Here is an 18,403-nt window from a genome sequence, read left to right as displayed (position 1 = left end):
CCGTGGATTCTGTGCACAGTGACATCTGAGAAGGGCTGGTGCTGGAATAGGCCCGGGGTTGCCCCACTTGGGTGAGGGTTCGGACCAACACCTGCTCCAGCACCAGCAATGCTTTGTTGGTGGGGCTTCTCCTGGTGGTGAGCACGTGGTTCTCCAGCCCTGTGGACCTGCCTCCTTGTGCCAGAGAAGGTGCTCAGGGACAGAGACATGGGCACCCGCTCACTGGGGACAGCGGAGGCCAAGGGCACGGGCCGGGTGCCAGCAGTCTGCTCCGTGCACTCGATGCACTGTTGTGAATCATGAGTTTCCTTGGTTACTAAGGAAATCTCCTAGGCTTATGTTTATCTCTTAATTGTAGATCAGAGTTTAACGTCATTACTCAGAAAGGGTGTCCAGGGACAAAGTTTCTCTTTTTCCAGTTTGAGCCCAAAGCCAGAAAGGAGGTGTCGCCATGTGACCTGTCTGGGGTGCAGGAGGTGGGCACAGGGGAGGCACTTTCGGTCACTCCCTCAGGGTAGATCCATGGATGGGATATTTGAGTCTAGTCCTAAAGGAAAGGACATTCCTGGCAGAGGAGCCAGCAGGTTGAGAGACTGTCCGCCGGGAACGAGCTGCCATGTTTGAGGAGGAGGCCGTGGGCCTGGGGCAGAGCCGCCCGGGGGGCCTGGCCATGAGGTCAGGTTGCTGTTGGCAGAGGACCCTGGCCCTGGGCCGTGGCCAGGACTCGGGCATCCCCAGGAGGGATGGGGGCTTGGGGAGGGGGCCATGCAGGGCAGGGCGGACCGGTTCACGTTTAGGTCACGCCGGCTGCTTGTTTGAAGGCATCGCCAGAGGCAGGGGCGGCAGCCGGGCTGGCAAGGAGAGGAGGTGGAGGGAGAGGACAGGCAGACGGAGCGCGTGCCCTTTGGAGGTGGAGCCGACAGCCTTGCCGGCAGACAGGGTGTAGGCACGGGGATGAAGACAGCCTAGGGGGACTCGGGGCTCTGACCTCAGCAGTTGAGTGGATGCTTGAATGGAGGCGGACAGGTCCGGTACAGAACCAGGTGGCTGATCCAGGTGGTGGATGCTGGCTGTGCGTGCACCCGTGCTGGCTGCCTGCCCGGAGCCCGGTGGCCCTGGAGGGCTGGGCTTGCGGTACAGACGAGGCACTGTCAGCGGTGCACGTGCCTGAAGGCGGGGCAGCAGGGGTCACCCGGAGAGCGATGTGGGCGCTCGGCTGGAGCCCGGGGCACTCGGACACTTGGACACTCGGAGGTGGACGGAGGAAAGAGAGCCGGCAGAGGGACGGCTGAGAGATGGGAGGCGAGGCCATGCGCAGAGGTGGGAGCAGTGGGGGCTGCGTTGAAGTGCAGTTTATGGAGCAGGCGTTTTTTTCCCTGTCAGCATCCCCAGTGACAGAAACGACCAGAGGTGAACTGTCGCCTTCCCTGGCGGATGTGTCCCAAAAGCGTGTGCCTAACAGAGGACCCGCCGCTTCCCGGGCACTGGTGGGAAGCGGGCGCACAGCAGAGGCAGACTTGCTCCCCCCTGTTGAAAAGCTGGGCCTGAGTGAGCTGGGACGGTCCACCGACTCGTTGGAAGACTGGCCGAGCAAGGAGGAAATCCAGCGCTTCTGGAAGCTGCGGCAGGAGATCGTGGAGAACGAGCAGGCGGGGGTTCGGGAGAACCAGCTGCTGCCCGTGGAGCTGCCCCCAAACCTCAAGGCTGCGCTGAGCGCCGAGGAGAAGCCACGCCCTGCCCCGAGACCCGTGTTCAGGTAAAGTCTGAGCACAAAGGTGTGTCTTCTCCATCCAGGCAAAGTTATGCTGTTATTGTGATGATCTTGTGAAGCATTAGGTAGACATGCGTCCACACTGCAGTGTCTGTCACGCAGCAGGTGCCGGCCCTGGTGTAGGGTCCACGTTAGCTGAACACGGGGGCCAGGAAACAGGCTCAGAGGAAGAGATTGCACGAGAGAAAACCTCAAATCCTGTGTGTGTGTGTGTGTGTGTGTGTGTGTGTGGTGCACACGTGCGTGGATGTATGTCAAGAAAGAACACACGTTGGTGGAGAGCGATGTCATGTCCAGGGGCACAGAACTTGGCTGTTGGGGTCTGGCAGAATCTTAACGGTCACTCTGGCCTGTGGCCCTGCGGATGGCATGAACACCCGTCCCACGTGTCTGCGGTAGAACCTGCGGAGGGGCTGTGGGGAGGGGCCCGTCGGAAGGCCGGGGTTGGCAGCATCGACAGCCAGAGGTAGGAGCTGTGACCTGCACGAGAGATGTTCAGGTGTTTTTTGCGCTATTGTTTCACCTGCTCCCTAGATTTGAAACATTTTCAAAGTAAAATGCTATTCAGGTGTTATTAACTGGCTGTGGCCCTGGGGGTCCTGGAGGCACACGGAGCAGGTCTCTGGCTGCCCTGGCCTGTGACGTCCCGGTGCAGGGTCCTGCCGCCTCTGTTGTGAATGGAGGTGGTAACTCATCCAAGTCAGGGCGAGCCTCCCCCCAGCTCGCAGGTTTCACCCATCCCAGGCGTAGGTCTGCCTGTGGCCTGGCCTGGGGGTGGGACGGAGGCCCTCAGATCTGACCCAGCCCTGCTCGGTGGCCCTGGACGGGGGCACTGTGAATTTCCATGGGCGGCTACCATCCTGACTGGCGGGCGGTCCCCGGGCAGCTGGCCCAAAGCCCCGCCCCACTCGGTGTCTGCTCTCTGCCACCTGCCGTCACCGGCCTGCTTAGAGGTCCGGCTGAAGGCCTGGTGTCACTGCAGGGGGAAGAGGCCCTCCTTCAAGAGCATCCTGCCCGACCTCGCTGCCTCGCGCCAGGCCCTAGTGCACGTCTATCAGCTGGAGCAGAGCCGGGACGCGGCCCTCCGGGAGCTGTGGGAGAAGCAGGTGCAGACGGAGCAGCGCAGGAGGTGAGTTGGGGCCGGGGGTCTGCTCACAGCAGTCTCTGCGCCTCCTGTGGCCTCACGTCCGCCTGCAGCTGCCCCGGGTCTTCCTGACGCACCCTCCTCTCCGTCAGCCACTTGCTTACAGATCTTTTCTATCGAAAGTTACTTAAAAATAACACTCATCAGTGGAGTTCGCCCCGGCCCCGCCCCCTGGGGTCTGCTGGGGCTTTGCTGTCCTCACCATGTGCCCCGCCCTCCAGCTCCGCCGACCACGTGCCTCCACCGAGCTCTGGGCCCCAGGAGGCAAGCCGACCTGGACGGCGCCCACAGCTCCTGGGGGCCCCTCATCTCCTGGTGGGGTTTGGCCAGCGTGGGGTCCTGCAGGCAGTCAGAGAAGGGGGAGAGGGAGGGCCGGGTCTTCACTCCCCCGCCCCACCTGTGAGTGCCCCCTGGGGCCGGCTGAGTCTCTGACGGTGGCCGTTGGCCGTCCCGACACTCCTGTCTCCTGGGTGCCAGCAGCCACTCCTTCCCTTGTCCCAGAAGCCTGGGGTGGCCACTGCCCGCTATCCCAGCAGGGTCCTGCTCGGCCTCTGGGCTTCGCCCCATGTGAATAAACCTCCTGAAACCTTCCCACCTGAGTGTTCTCCTTCTGGACCCTGCAGCTCCAGGCTGTTCATGGAGCACATGTTCTGACGTCCACCGGGGCTGTTCCGACACTGGACGTGCTTTTCTAGTCCGGTTCCCTTCCCTTAGAGGAAGGGTCCCTGCCCCACGAGCAGCAGGGGTGTGGCCGGCTGACAGTGAGGCTGAGATCTGAAGGTGTGGCCTGGCTGCCCCAGGTCACTCTGGTCATTGGCGGCAGGTCAACCCCCACAGTCTCCCCAGAGTGTCCCTCAACTCAGGTCCTGGCTGCAGGGCGAGGAGGTGACCTGCCACTCCCCTGCGGGCCCTGGTGGATGAGTCTGCAGGGCAGGGCAGGTGCACGTGCCGTGTGGTCGTGGCCCGGACCCGAGGTGCGACAGCCCCGCCTCTCCCTGCGCCCCCAGGTCCCACTCCCTCCTCACTTCTGCCTGTTTGCTGAGGCCATTTTCTGAAACACTGCTGTGGCGCCTGCCCGCCTCCCCCCCATCTCCATCCCCCGCTGCCCGGATGAGCGCATGAGCCCCACTCGCCCCCATAGCCACCTTCCCAAGCCTAGGCCAGACCCAACCCGGTGACTTGCAGGGAGGCGCACGACGGTGCCCGGCGGGGTGGGCATGCAGCGGGGGTGGGGGGCTGCAGGGCTGCGGGAGGCAGAGCAGGAAGTGTGCATCCTCTCACGGTCTGAGGCCTTTGCGGAGGACAGCTCTGAAACACCGAGGGCTGGCAAGGGCCCTCTTCCTGGTGTCTCTGATGGGGACCTGAGGTAACGTTTGTGGCCTCCTTGGTGGCAGTGTGGGGGGCCCTGTCCTGTGGCCTCCCCTCTACACAACTCCGTGGACCCTCCATGCTCCCCAGTTACCTGTGCGCCGGTGGCTCCCGAGACCATCCTGTGCCCCTGAAGGACCCCACCCATGCTGCTCACTGGGAGGCAGCAGAGACGCAGGACCCAATGTCCGGGAGCACTGCCCACAAAGTCACGAAGTCTCAGCTCCAAGCGGGAGCACCCAGGGCTCAGGAAGCAGCCTCACGGGGTGCAGAGGGGGTGCCTGGCTGTCCTGGGCCTCTGCCAGAAATGCCAAAACCCGTGCCTCAGCCTGGACCTGCCTCAGCACCGAGCACAGGACGGAGGCCCTCGGCTGGGAGGCATCAGAAGGAAGGAGCCCAGGAGGATTAGCGACTGTGACCCTGAGGACGGGCGGCCTGGACGCAGGCAGCTGGAGAGGCCAGGGCCTGTCTGGGGTGGTGGCCAGGGTCCGGGATGTGACAGAGGGCTCGGCTGAGTGCTGGAATCTTGTGGAAGACGCAGGAGTTGGTTCAAATGGGCAGATGGAAGCCTGGTGGCCTCCAGCACCCAGAGCACAAGGCGGGAGGGGGTGGAGCCCTGGGCCCCATGAGGATTCCCAGGACCCCTCCCATCCCAGAGCCGTAAGCACAGCCAGAGCAGGCGTGGGCTTTCTGTTCAGTCTAGAAACTTCCTGGTCTTGTGGGGGGTGAGTCCCTCGGGGGTTGCTGCCGGAGCCCAGCGGTGCGGCTGCAGGTGCCCGGGCAGGAGAGACGAGGCTCACGCTCTCGGTGAAGCTCGGGCGCCTGAGAGGAAGTGGACAGTCAGCCTCCTTCTCAGGCCGCGTGCAGACCAGTGACCACCTATGGCCTTTGATGCTGAGCGCATGGCTGAGACCTGGCCGGGCCTTCCTGGAAAGGGCCCTGGTGCCTCACCAGGCAGGGGGCTGGGGGGGGCCTGGCTTGGCTTCGGCCTCCCTCGGGGAGCGCGGGACGGGCTTAGGTGTGCCTCACTCTGCCCGGGCGTGCACTTCAGAGCCCACAGAATCCCCGAGTCTGCCCTCGGGGCGAGGGGCCAGGAGTTGGGGCTTTTGTGTGAAGCTCTCAAAACAATGATAGAAATCCTTGAAAGCTTCGCGTGCAGCTGCCCTTAACCCGAACGCTAACATCACGCGTGTTCCCGCAGGGACCGGAGAGCGCTGCAGGAGTGGAGGGAGCAGACCCGGGTGATGAGGAGTAGGAGGAGGGAGCTCAGCAGGTTCCCGCCCCTGCAGAGGAACCTGGTACGTCAGGGGCCCTGCCCTGAGTGCCCTGTGTGTCCCGAGGGCCGGGGTGAGGGGTGCCAGGATCCAGGTTCATGGATGCAGGAGGCACCCTGCCTCGCAAAGCCTGACTGCCCACCGGCCTCTGTCACGTAGCCAGCAGGTGACCTCGGGCAGAAAACAGGCCTCCAGGGGGCCCTCCCCCAGCACCTTGATCTCGCCCTGGCTCTGGCCACCCCACTGCAGTCTCGGTGCCCTCCCCTGGCCTCCTGGGAGCTCCCCCAGGGGGTTCAGGCCAGGCCAGGGCATCACTGTGAAGTGAGCGTCGCTGCCCCATGCCCTCCTGGGGCCCCCCTGACCACCTTGTTCCCCCAGGAAGCTGTCCGTGTCCTGCCTTGGCCTGCTCCTCCCGCCCTCCCCCAGACATTCCCGAGGCCTTGTCTGTCCTCTCTCTGCCCCCGCTCTCCCCAAGGCGTCTCTGTCCTGGCGTCCAGGCCTCGTCTCTCCAGTGGATAGTCGCCACCATGCCTATCCTGGCGTGCACCCCTGCTCTCTCACGGGCAGCCTCTGTGTCTGCAGCCCTGGCCCAGCAAGGCTGTCATAATGAAGTCTCCCCTCTGGGGCCCCGGGTCCTACCTGCTGCCCGCCTTCTCCCTGCCACAGTGCCTGAGGCCTCGCCTGCCGCGCCCCCGTCCGTGTCTTCAGAGCAGGTGTGGGAGCTCCGGACCTCGACCTGCACGGGCTCCTCGGCTACGTGCGCCCGCCAGCCAGGACTCTGCAGGCAGCCCCTTGACCCCACCAGACCCCTGCCCCGCCCACCTCAGGCCCCTGGGCTGGCCACGTGGGGCCTGCGGTTGCCAGCTGTCACTGTGCCCGACTCCCCAGCCCCCTGCTCTGGGCGCTGACCACGGGTGGACAGGCGAGGGGCTTGGGGTGGTGGGCTCAGGGCCTCCGGGGAGGGTGCCCGTGTGAGGCCTGGGTCTGGGCCTCAGTCCAGGCCTTGCCGCACGACCTGAGCAGACCTCCTCCGCCTTCCCCCGAGGCCCAGTCCGGGAGTCCCCTCAGCCTCTTCGCGGCGGCAAGGCTGCCCCTCAGCCCGGGCACAGAGGGTCTGTTCAGGGGACCCCAAGAGACCACGGCCTCAAGGCTGCTGGGGCTCCAGAGAGGGCGTCTCCTCCTGGCCCCGCCCACTCGGGGGGCGTATGTGAACGTCACGGCGATTGTGGCAGCTGCTGGGTGATGGCTGTTAAATACATGCAGCATGGAACTCACCGTCTTACCTGTCCCCGTGTGACCACTGCCACACCCGTCTCCCACCCTGTCCCCGTGAAGCACTGACTGCTTGTCCCCCTCCCCAGCCCCAGCCCCCACTCTACCTTCCGTCCCCGGATTTGACTCCTCTAGGACCTCGTGTAAATGAGGGCACACAGCATTTGTTCCTCTGTGACCGGCCCATTTCACCGCGCATAGTGGCCTCAGGTTTGTCTGTAGTGCAGCGTGTGTCACAGTTTCCTTCCTTTTTAAGGCTAAGTGACACTCCCTCGTATGAATGGGCCACATTTGCATTTGCTTGCATCCGTCCGTCTGCGAAACCCTGGCCGTGGTGAGCCAGGCTGCCGTGCACGGGGAGGGGGCGCGGTGTTTGGTCTTACCTGGGGCGGCGTGTGGAGCTGCTTCCTTTCACGTGAGGTTTGTTCTGCTTAGAATACGCCTGCGGTGCGTGCGCAGGAGGCAGCTCTTTCCATCCTGTGTGTTTTGTGGAAATGCTGCATGGAACCAGTTACCACGTTTTGTGGCGTGGAAATTGAAGGACATTTATATAACTTGGCGCAGCACAGAGCCTCCTAAGTTAAATAGGAAACTTAGAAACTCTGAAATGAAAAATGGAAAATTTTTACTTCATGAAACTGAAGTATTTCATGTGGCCTAAAAATACTATCATCAAAGTCAAAAGATACGGGAGAATATTTGTGATGTGTGTTTGTGACAGAAGGTTAACATCTAAAATATGAAGAAAAACTACAGACAGAGTTTTTACAGTAAAGAGTCCAGTGCAGAGACGGGTGGAGGGTCGGACGGGCAGTGCCCAAACAGGAAGCCCCCGAGGCGGTCAAGTCAGAAAAGAGGTTTCGAGGAGTTGCCACCGGCACCTGCCCGGGGGAGGCGGCCGGCCAGTTGGGCGTGGGAGGCGGCTCCCGTCTCTGCTGCGGGGCCTCCGCTTCCGGGAGAATGCCGATCAAAGTGAAAACGCGTGTTCTTGGCACACCTCCGGTGGCCCGTCTCGTGGGAGTGAAGCGGCCAGGTCACGGGCGCGTGCATGTTCACGACTCACCTCGGTGGGTTTCGGCATTGCCTGCAGAGCCGGGGGCAGTAGCTGTGTCCTGAGCCCCTCGACACCTGCTTTCTGCAAAGCATTGCATTTTCCTTCTTCACGAGGCCCTGAGCCCAGTAGCTTTGCCAGTGACCTCTGAGTCCGTCTCACTGGCCTGAAGAGCATGACCGTGCGCTCGGCACTCAGCACATGGAGCTCGGGGCGGCACTGTCCTCCTCCCTCCTCCGCCTCGTGACAGTAAAATAAGATTCAATGTCTGGCTTTAAAAGGACACCTGCCAAATTTAGCGTCTGTCTTTCTCCTGTTGGAATCTGTTTAGTAGGAGAACCCTGGTCAGTGGACGTGGGCCTGCCCCCAGACAGTCTGCAGACAGCTTTACTTCTGCTGCATCTGCCGCCTGGCAGCGTCCTGGGGCGGGGGGAGAGGTCGGCCGGTGGTTTCTGCTCCCCCTCCTCCTCCCGCCACCCGGTGTTAAGCACCTTCTAAGACTCAGGGCTGATGACGCAGACAGACGGTCCTGCCCTGCTGATCCACTTAGCGGTGACCTGGTAGGCGGTCCAGTACCCCGGCCCCCAGCCTGCTCCCCACACCCACACTTGCCCCAGCCGCCTCCATCCTGCTCTCAGATGCCCCAGGGGTGCGCCCCTCCCTTCACATGAGCAGACACACAGGCACAGGCCCCAGGCTCCCTGAGGTGGGGAGGGGTCAGCCTGGTTCCCAGACTGGTCCAGGGTCTGGTCTCGGCAGCAGTGGCGGTGCCGTTCAAGGGCCCTGCCATGTTTCCAGTCATGTCCCAGGTGCCTGGGGTGGGAGGGGACAGATGGCCGGGGCCACACAGGTCCCGAGGAGCCCAGGTGAGCGGACTGAGCCCCGGCCTCATAAGAGCGCCCCAGCAGAGCATGAGAGCAGTGGGCCGGCCTCCGCCCTCAGCAGCAGGGCCAGTCTGGAGGGAAGCGCACGGAGGTGGGAGTCTGCATAGGGGAGCCTGGAGCTCCTGCTGGACATCCAGGTGCAGCCCAGGCCCAAGGAGGGAGGAGGGGAGACGAAGGTTACAGAGACAACCCCGGTAGGAAGGGAGCTGGGGAGAGGGGGGATCTGCAGGAGACGGAGGACGGACATTGAGGCAGCAGATGAAGAAATCCGGTGAGACCCGCTCAGTCTGGGCAGGCCAGAAATAGTGAATTTTCCAGCATTTGTAGGGCAACTTAAACATATTTTATGTAATGCTATAGAAGTTTTAAGGAATTTGTCACTTTCTAAATAAGTGGTCTATGAATTCTTACAGAGAGCATCCCAAAACATGTCAGCCTCCACCCTGTCTCCTGCTGCCCCCTCCGTCCACAGTCAGCTTCCCCGGCCACCTCCTCCGCCGGTAATGCCTGTCGCAGCTGCTGGGAAGGGTGGAGAAAATGTTCTGTAGTTGACACTGGGCAGTCACAGGGCGGCAGGCGTGTCTGGGACCTGCCATCCGGCACTCGTGGGGTCCCTGAGGCCTGCCCTCACCTTTGAGGCGGGCTGGGGGGCTAGTGAGCAGACGCAGCTGAGCTCTGGCTGTGTCCACGCACATGCGGGAGGCACCTGTCTTCCCTTGGCATCACAGACGCCTTGAAAAGCCAGCACTGAACTCTCTGTTGCAAACTTTCAGTTTATTTGTGCTGCTTCGCCGTGTCACTGACCGAAGCCCCGTGAGTCTCTGTTACAGGTTTTCTGACTGCGAGGCCTTCTCTCCTGCCAGGTGTTAGCGCTGACGTGTTGGCATGACTTAGTGAGGAGGTACAGTCAGGTCTGAGTGAGAGGCTCGGGCCCTGGATGGTGTGTTCTGTCTGTTGTGCTGGTACCTGGGCTGCGGCAGGAACCATCCACTCTGCCCCGTGTCCCAAGCTCTGGCCTCGTCCCCCATCAGCTGGCCAGCCCAGGGCCCGGAGCAGGTGACAGTGAGCCCAGGCCGAGGGCTGGTGACCACAGTGTCTGGGGCACGGGGATCTGCCTGTGCTGCACCCAGAGGTCAACGGGGTGTCAACAGCTGTGTGTTCTTGGATACTTGAGCATCTTGTTGCATTTTCCAGGTGACATCAAAAATTCCCTTTGCCACGGATCTGATGGATAATGAGAAAACCGGTGAATTCACCTGGAAAAGTGAGACAAAGCAGAGAGAGATCACTGCTCGCAAACCAAGGAAAGCGGTCGGTAACGAGTTCTGATTCAGTTCTGCTGGGCCCAGCCACCCCCGCCCCCGCCCCCGCTGGTCTGAGCGGGAGGCAGCTGAGAGAGGGGGCCGGACCGAGAGTGGGAAGGTCCTGTTCCCTGCCCTCAGAGCTGCGACTGCAGCCCCTGTGCAGTGACCCCGTCCCGCTGTGCGCACCTGGTCCCGAGAAGCTCCCCCCGCCCCACGGCTCGGGGTCCTGGCAGGCCCTGCTTTCCCCGTGCTGACAATTCCCACCGTGCTGATCCGGTGTCCGCACTCCAGTGGGGTGACCTCTGAGCTCCCGCGCCTGAGAGGGCCCCGCACCCCTCCCCACACCTCCCTTCCTGCCCCACCGCAGCGAAGTGCCCCCTGCTCTGCCGGGGGCTGAGCCTGAGCATGGGCGGAGGGCCTGGAGCTGCCCTCAGTGCTGTGACAGGTGGGTGGCAGAGCCAGCCATCCCTCTTAGGCCCGGAACTCGGGAAGTGCCACAGGTCTGCAGGCTGGGTTAGCCCCAGCCACGTGGGTGATTTAAACTGAGGTCCAGGGCGTTCAGATGTTCTCACCTGTCCCCAGGGAGCCCACGTCGCCCTCGCGGGCCCTCAGAAAGCCCACGGCAGAGCATGTCTGTCCACGGACACCCCTGGACCGTGGCCTGGACTTTCCTAAGGGCCAGGGTCTGAGCTGTGTGGAGGACACTTGTGGTCTGTCTTTCAGTCTTTATTCTCAGAGCAGAAACCCAGACAGATGTGCGGCTGGTGGGGCTGCGGTCAGGAGCCCAGCCAGGGGACACACCAGGCTCCACACGTCCCTGACGCTGGAGGCCTGGCCGCCCTTCCCGCCACACTCCCGGCTCTGAGCGAGGGCTTCCGGGGCCACTTGGAGCTCCTATTTAAAATCAAAGAATAGGGGCCCAGAGCCCGGGGGCCTGGTGCCAGCAGAGCGGGTGTGTTTGAAGCCCTGCTCAGTGCAGTGCCTGCTTTCCGTCTGAGGATTCATTAAAACTGTGTGTTTCACATGCAAAGACTCCCCTTCCTCGTGCGGCACAGCGTCCTCAACGTGTAACACGGTACCTGGGCTTGGAGCGTTTAAAACAGCGTCCACAGGTGGGGTGGGGAGAGGCCTCCCGCCCGCTGGTGACGCCCTGGGACTGCGGTTTGGCCCAAAGGAGGGAGAGGAAGCTCCTCCCCCATCTTGGGATAGGAAAGGCCCCACGACTAACCCTTCGCCCTTGGCTTTGCCAGCGCCCCCCGGGAGGAGACCCGGGAAGAAGAGCCGCAGCGGCACCCGCAGCAAGCGCGCGGCCAGAGGCGGGTCCCGCGGGCTGGCGCCCGTCGGGGGAGCAAGGGGGGCCGTGAGGGCCTGGAGACTGCAGGTGCCCATCCGCTCGGCTTGAAGGTGCACGGTTTTATTCAAAATTGAAGGGAACCGCACCGCCTGCAGCTGCTGTGTGTGGGAAATGTGCGGGGGTACATAGCAGTGCAGAGACCGAGGAGACACCATCCAGTCCTGAGTGACGCAGTCGGCCCCCCCGCCCCCCCGAGAGTGCCCAGGCCTCCATGGGCCCTTCTGGCCGAGCCCGACGCCCCTGTGCCCTGGCTCTCACAGCTGCAGGAAGACTTGCCTGTTCTCCCCGACCACCCAGGCCCCCCGCTCACTGTCTCACCCTGATGGTGGTGGCTCAGGGCCCTGGGTCTGCTGTGCTGGGCTGCACCGAGGCAGCCCCGGAGGCGGCAGCCTCACCCCCACAGCTCGTCAAGGGCCCCGGCACAATGTCCCCTCCCCTGGGGCCAGAGGGTTGGTGGGGGAAGCGCAGGCAGGGGCTGCTCACTTCACGGAGGCCCCACCCTGGTCAGACTCCGCCCCCTTCTCAGACGCTTTCCTTCCGGCCCAGAGTGTCTCACCTGCTTCAGATGAACCTTTACTCTCTCCAGATCTGTTCATGGGAGTGAGCTCATTCTTAGACACCCAAAACCCTATCTCCTGGGGCTTCTAGACATCCACGTCTCAGCCCACTGCTCAGAGTGTAGACTGAGAAGTTTCTCCGGCATCATGAACAACTCTGTGCTCACAGACCTGATACCCTACATGAAATGGACCAATTCCTTGAAAGAAGCTACCTGCCAAAGCTCACACGAGGAGAAACGGACAATCTGAATAGACGGATATGTATTAAAGAAATTGAGTCAATAACTAATAACTTCCCAGCAGGTTCGCTGGTGAAGTCAACCAGATAATTAAGGGAGTAATCATATGAACTCTCCTCAGTCTCTTCCGAAAATAGAAGCAGAGGGAACACTTGGTGGCTCATCCTATGAGGCCAGCATCACCGTGATACCATAACCCAGGCGTTACACGAGAGGAAGACTCCAGACCAGTCTCTCTCACGAACACAGATGCGAAAGTCCTCAACAAAATACGAGCAGATCAAATCCAACAACGTATGGAAAGAATTATGCACAATAAGCAAGTGGAATTTATCCCAGGCAAGCAAGGCTGGCTCGCACTTAAAAGCCAGTTTAATAAAGCATTACATCAACAGGCTGAAGAAGAGCGACCGTGCGGTTGTATCAGTAGAGGAAGAAAGAGCAGTTATCAAAGCCTGTGACAAAAGCTCTCAGCAAACCAGGGACAGCGAGGTGCCTCCTCAGCCTGAAGAGCGTCCACAGAGACTCACACTAACATCGCACTGAGTGGTGAGAGGCCAGAAGCTTTCCTGTAAGGTCAGGTGCAAGAGGAGGAGTCCACTCCCACTGCTGCTCCTCAGCATCGTGCTGGACATCTTGGCCTACGCAACAAGAAAGGGAAATTAAATACAAATCAAGAAGATGGAGATACAGCTTTGTTTTAAATGACACAATTGTCTGTGTAGAAAGTCCCAACAAATCGACCAAAAAAAAATCCTGGAACTGATAAGCAGTTGCAGCAAGGCAGCAAGACACAGGGTTCACCTGGAGAGGTCCATCACCTCCCACGTGCCAGCGATGGGCAGGTGGCATGTCAGCACCGAAAAAACGGTGCAAGGCGTCGATCTAACAGAACGGGCACAGAGTCTACGTGAGGAAAACTACAAAACTGAACGAAAGAAACCAAAGAAGAATAAATAAATGGAGAGACAGTCCATGTTCACGGGTAGGAAGAGTGCCAAGGTGTCAGTTCTTCCCAGACTGATCTATAGATTCAACGTAGGTTCACAGCACGTGGCTTTGTGGATATTGGCAAACGGATGTTCCAGCTTATGCACAGATGCAGAAGACTCGGGACAGCCAGAGCAGCCCTGGAGGGGAGGAGCAGAGGCGGAGGGCGGGCCCCGCCCGACTTCAAGACTTTCCATTTAGCTCACGAGTCATGTTAGTGAAAGTCTGGGCGAATATAGATCAATAGAACAGAACGGAGAGCCCAGAATCGGACCCACACAAATATAGTCAGCTGACCTTTGACAAAGGAGCAAAGATAACAAAATGGAGCAAAGACAGTGTTCTCAACGCATGGCGCTGGGGCACCTGCACAGCCACACACACAAAGTGAGTCCAGACACCGACCTGACAGCGTCACAAAAATTAACTCAAAGTGCGTCATCCTTTTAGACTGTATACGCTGGGTATGCATAGTTTTCTTGTGTATCAGTTACACCCCAGTGAAGCTATGAGAAGGTGGGTCACAGACTTACGTGTAAAATGCAAAACCATGAAGCTTCTAGAAGACGACGGAGGGAGAACCTAGATGACCCTGAGTGGGTGATGACTTTTTACACAGAACATGAAGGCATGAAAGAAAAAATTGGCAGGTTGAACTTCATTAAAATGTACAAATTCTGCTTCGTGAAAGACACTGTCAAGAATAAGACAGCCACAGATGGGGAGAAAATATTTACAGAAGACACATCTGGTTAAGCACTATTGTCCAAAATATGCGAAGAATTCTTAAAACTCAACAGAAAGAAAACAACCCAATTAAATACCAGGCCACAGATCTGAGCAGACATCTTCCCAGAGGAGACACACAGATACTAAGTAGGCACGCCCGCCTTAGGAGCTGCGGATTAGCACAAGGAGGTGGCACCACCCACACCTGGCTGCAGCCGGGGCCCTGTCAGTAACGAGCGCTGGGAGGGCGGGGACGCGAAACAGTGCGGCCGCCATGGAAGACAGTGTGATGGTTTCTTACAAAACTAAACATACTCTTATCGAGTGATCCGTCCAGCCATCGCATCCCTTGGTATTTACGCAAAGGAGTTGAAAACTCACGTCCACACAAAAACCTGCACACAGACGTTTACAGCAGCTTTATCCGTAACTAACAGAATGTGGAAGCAACCAGGCTGTTTTCAGCAGGTGGGTGGATGAATAAACCTTGGTCCGTCCAGACAATGGGATATTATTCAGAGACACAAAGAAACGAGCTGCCAAGCCATGAAAGACACGGAAGAACTTTAAATGCTTATTACTGAGCAGAAGAAACCCATCTGAATAGGCTGCCTGCTGCCCGGCCCCAGCTCTGGGACGTTCTCGGGAGGGTCAGCCTACGGAGACAGTAAAATGAGCAGGGGTTGCCAGGGCTGAGGGGAGGGGCGAGGCGGCGGACACGGAGGAGTCTGGGGGCCATGAGAGCACTGTGTATGGTGCTGTCCTGATGGGCAGTGTCACTACATTTGTCCAGACCCACAGAATGTACAGCACCAGGAGTGAGCCCCCAGGCCGACTGTGTGTGGGCTCCCAGCTGTAACGACGTCCGCTCTGCTGGGTGTGAGTACTGCTAACCCTAACCCTGACATTGGTTTTGAAATGGAACCTGGGTGCTGGCTCTTGTGTTCCCTTCCCAAGGAAGGAGCTGGGACGCCGTTACCCAGACGAGGGGCCTGTGGCCCAAAGGAGACTGACCTCCGTGGGAGGCGCGCTGGCCCGTCCGCAGCGCCTGCTCCCTGCGCCGGCCCCGCACCGTCACCACTGCCCGCGCGGAGGGCAGCGGCTCCTCACCTCGCGGTCAGAAGCCCGAGACCGCAGGTGATGCGGCGACGGCCCAGGGTCACCGAGCGGTCTGCAGCCGGGGCCTGCGCTCCAGCCCCTCGCCGCCGCCTCGGACGCGCGAGCAGCTGCGTTGGCCCGCTGCTCCCCTCCCGTCTGCGCTCTTCCGAGGTGCAAACCCGCGTCGGGTTTCTCCAGAAGCACCGGGGGGCAGCAGCACACCCACAGCCCCCGCTCTGGCCGAGAGGAGGGCTCGTTCCTTGGGACCCACAGACACAGGCCCGGAGAGTCTGCAGGAAGTCACGTCACGCCCTGGGCTCTGGCTCCCGCTTCCCGGCTCCCGTTCCCCCGACCGGGCCCAGCTCCGGCTCCGGAGAAGTCAGCTGGCCGAGACGGGAGCCCGGAACCCTGAGTGAGCGGCCGGCCCAGCAACTAGTCCTGTCTCAGTGCCTCTTCCCCGGGCAATGGAGCTGGAGACCCCGGCTTTGCTGGGAGCCCCTACGTGAAGGAGAGACCAAACAGACCAACCAGAAAAGGGGAGACGTTGTCTGAAACAAAATGAAAACTAGAATGAAAGTCCTCTGGGCAGTGATAGAAATAAACCTTTACAAACACAGACAGTGGGCCGAGAACTCCCAGGGTCAAGTGGAAACACAGCCAAACTCCTTTAAAGTTAAAAAAAAATTTAAATCAGTGGATGAAGTTGAGCAAAATCCCAGGAAGTAGAACAAAAATGAGAAGAAGGATGGAAAACAGACAGGACAGGTGGCACGGACAGTCTGAGAGGCCTGGCCTCTGAGACACCGGGGAGATGCACAAGGAAACACGGCAGTGTCAGGGAGCATCCCCGAGCCCACACAGCGGCTCAGCATCCTGGTGGGCTTTGGGTCCAGGGCGGGAGCGGGGCGCACACAGAGGCCGGACCGAGGGCGGAGGAGCCTCACCAGGGCGGGCACGGCAGGGACTCGGAGAGCAGCTGGCGGAGTGCATCCTCCCAGGACGGGGGGATCAGGGGGCAGACGTGAGCGCCAGCAGGCCCAGGGGTCTCCAGGGGAGATGGGGTCTGAGGGTATGATCCTTGGATGGAGGGGGCATTCCACGACGGCCCAGGCACGGGGAACAGTCGGTGTTTTTAAAGGAGCGGTCAGTGCGTGAAGAACACAGGTTTCCACAGGAAGGAAACGGGCCAGCAGGTGCTTCCAGCATGAGTGGCACACATCCCCCTGGTCCTAGTGACACACACCCTGAGTTAGTTTGGCCCACACCATTGGGGAGGAGCTGGGGAGGAGCCTCGGCAGTGCCTGGGCTGGAGGTGGGGATCCAGGTTATGCCCCCGAGACAGAACTGAGGAGGGGGAGGGGAGGAGAGGATGGAGGACTGGTCCTCCCTGGGGGTGGGGAGGTCCCTGCACCGAGGCACGCCTCCCCACCGAGGCCCACCACATTCTCATTTTACTGTTTTCTGGCCCAGCCAATGGGGTGAGCAGAGTTGGGGAGGCGTGCTCAGGGGCCCACCTCCAGGAGGGCAGCTCCGGGCTGTCCCAGTCCTGGGCTCACCCATCCCCTCCCTTCCCCCAAGGCCAGAAAGCTGCAGGATGAAGTAATGAAACTAAAGTTGAGGTCGACCTTCAACAGAAGCCATCGGTGCCCGGCTCTCTGGGGAAGACTTTGCACTCAGCCCGGCTGCATCCCAGCCTCAGAATATATTTTTTAACACGAAATATTAAGGATCTGAAAAGGTTTACAGATACTAATGACAGAGTGTCACGTGTATGGATGGAAAATCTCCCCACCTGGAAAATGGGCCAGCGGCTCCTGCCTTCACAGTGTCGCCTCCTGGGGCTGTGGAAGGTGTGACCTACATTAAAAGGACAAAACCGTGAACAGCTGCATGGCTCTTTTTCCCTCCTGTCCGGGTGACAGCGTGTGTTGGGTGTCTGCACCTGAGTGTCCCTTCCCCACCTGCCACCCTGCTCACAGGCAGCCTCCGGTCCTCCACCACCGACTCGACTCTCTGCAGCGGGAGGTCCCCTCCGTCCCTCTCTGCCCAGGGACCCTTCCCAGGTGCCGCCCCACCCCGCCCCGCCCCCGCAGCCCCTGTCGCAGACCTGTGCCCTCCCCCAGGGCACCCGGAGTCCATGCGACTTGGTGTCTTGCACTGAGTGGCTGGCTGGATGTGAAGGGTGCGCTTGGTCTTGAAAACATCTTTGATTCTGTTTCTTTAACGGACGTAGGACGCTTCAGACTTCGTTTCTTTTTGCATCAGCTTTGGTAAATGTGTCTTCCAGTGAGTGTTTCCACTCCATCCAAGGTGTCAGGTCCATCAGCATGAAGCTCTTGTGCTGTCTTCATGCTCCCTTCCTCGCTTACGACCTGTAACAGTGTCTCCTTTCTCATTACTGGTGTTGGAGCTTTTGCTCTGTTTTCCTTCCTCTTGCTGGAGACTCAGCGCTTTCTGTTAACCTTTTCCAACAGCCACTGTTCAAACAACTCACTTGGCCAAGTTCCTTTTGTGTGTTTCTGTGTTGCTGATTCCTGCTCTCCGCCTTCCCTGCCTTCAACTTTCTTTGCGTTTAATTGATGCCCAGAGGGGACTTTACCAGTTTCAATGCATGCCTCAGAAAAGAAGAAATGTGTGAAATCAGTAACCTGGGCTTCCAACTCAAGAAGCTAGAGAATGTGTCAGTTATCTGTTGCTGTGTAACAAGTTACTCCAGCAGCTGGAAAATGAGCAAGAAATAAATAATTATAAGTAATTATAACATATATTATCATATATAATGTATTGATATATGATAATAAATGAACATTTGTTGTCTCTCACAGCTTCTAGGGGTCAGGAGTGGGAGCAGCTTGGCTGGTATTTCTGTTCAGGGTCTCATGAGATTGCAGGGGCAGTGTTGTCTGAAGACTCATCTGGGCTGGCAGGTCTGGGCGTCCATCAGAGAACACATTGTGAGTCCAGTCCTTTTCAATCTGTGAAGACGTGCTCTCTGAACACCACGCGACTTATGCTGGGCAGCGTTCTGTGTGCACTGGATGGAGTCTCCCTGACAGCTGTTGGATCCAGTGTTTTGTGTACATGGAGTCAGATGGCTCGATCCCATCACTCACATCTCCTGTGCTGTTACCGGTTTGTTACCATTTCCAGCCATGGTTCCTGTGGGCTTATCTCTCCCTTTATTTCTGTCGTTTTTGCTGTATGTATTTTAGAACTATGTTATTTGATGCCTACACATTTAGGATTCTTTTGCCTTCCTGTTGGATTAACTTTTCATCAGTATGAACTATTTCTCTTTATCTCTCCTTGTATCTTCTTGCCTGAAGGTCTGTCTTGTTGGATGTTAACCCAGGTGTACCACCGCC

The 18,403-nt window shown here is 59.4% G+C and overlaps 1 protein-coding gene across 5 annotated transcripts in view; it reads left to right on the top strand.

The window, feature by feature from the left end:
• Positions 1-16,921, top strand: part of LRRC27 (leucine rich repeat containing 27) — a 31,413-nt gene extending 14,492 nt beyond the window's left edge. Inside the window, exons 7-11 of one of the 5 annotated variants that reach the window (XM_032490628.1) lie at positions 1,384-1,756; positions 2,754-2,900; positions 5,485-5,581; positions 9,959-10,075; positions 16,622-16,921. In XM_032490628.1, the coding sequence (XP_032346519.1) occupies positions 1,384-1,756; positions 2,754-2,900; positions 5,485-5,581; positions 9,959-10,075; positions 16,622-16,636 (749 nt within the window). In that variant the 3' untranslated portion in view covers positions 16,637-16,921. Of the gene's footprint in view, positions 1-1,383; positions 1,757-2,753; positions 2,901-5,484; positions 5,582-9,958; positions 10,096-11,318; positions 11,983-12,008; positions 12,044-16,616 lie in introns of those variants that run through there. The other 4 variants (XM_032490625.1, XM_032490627.1, XM_032490626.1 and 1 more) reach the window with 4 other exon arrangements.
• The last annotated feature ends 1,482 nt before the right edge of the window (positions 16,922-18,403 follow it).

The sequence above is a fragment of the Camelus ferus genome, chromosome 11 (genome assembly GCF_009834535.1).
Source record: "Camelus ferus isolate YT-003-E chromosome 11, BCGSAC_Cfer_1.0, whole genome shotgun sequence".
NCBI lineage: Eukaryota > Metazoa > Chordata > Mammalia > Artiodactyla > Camelidae > Camelus > Camelus ferus.
Note: the sequence above shows the minus strand (reverse complement) of the source record. Positions and strands in the feature narration are given on the sequence as shown.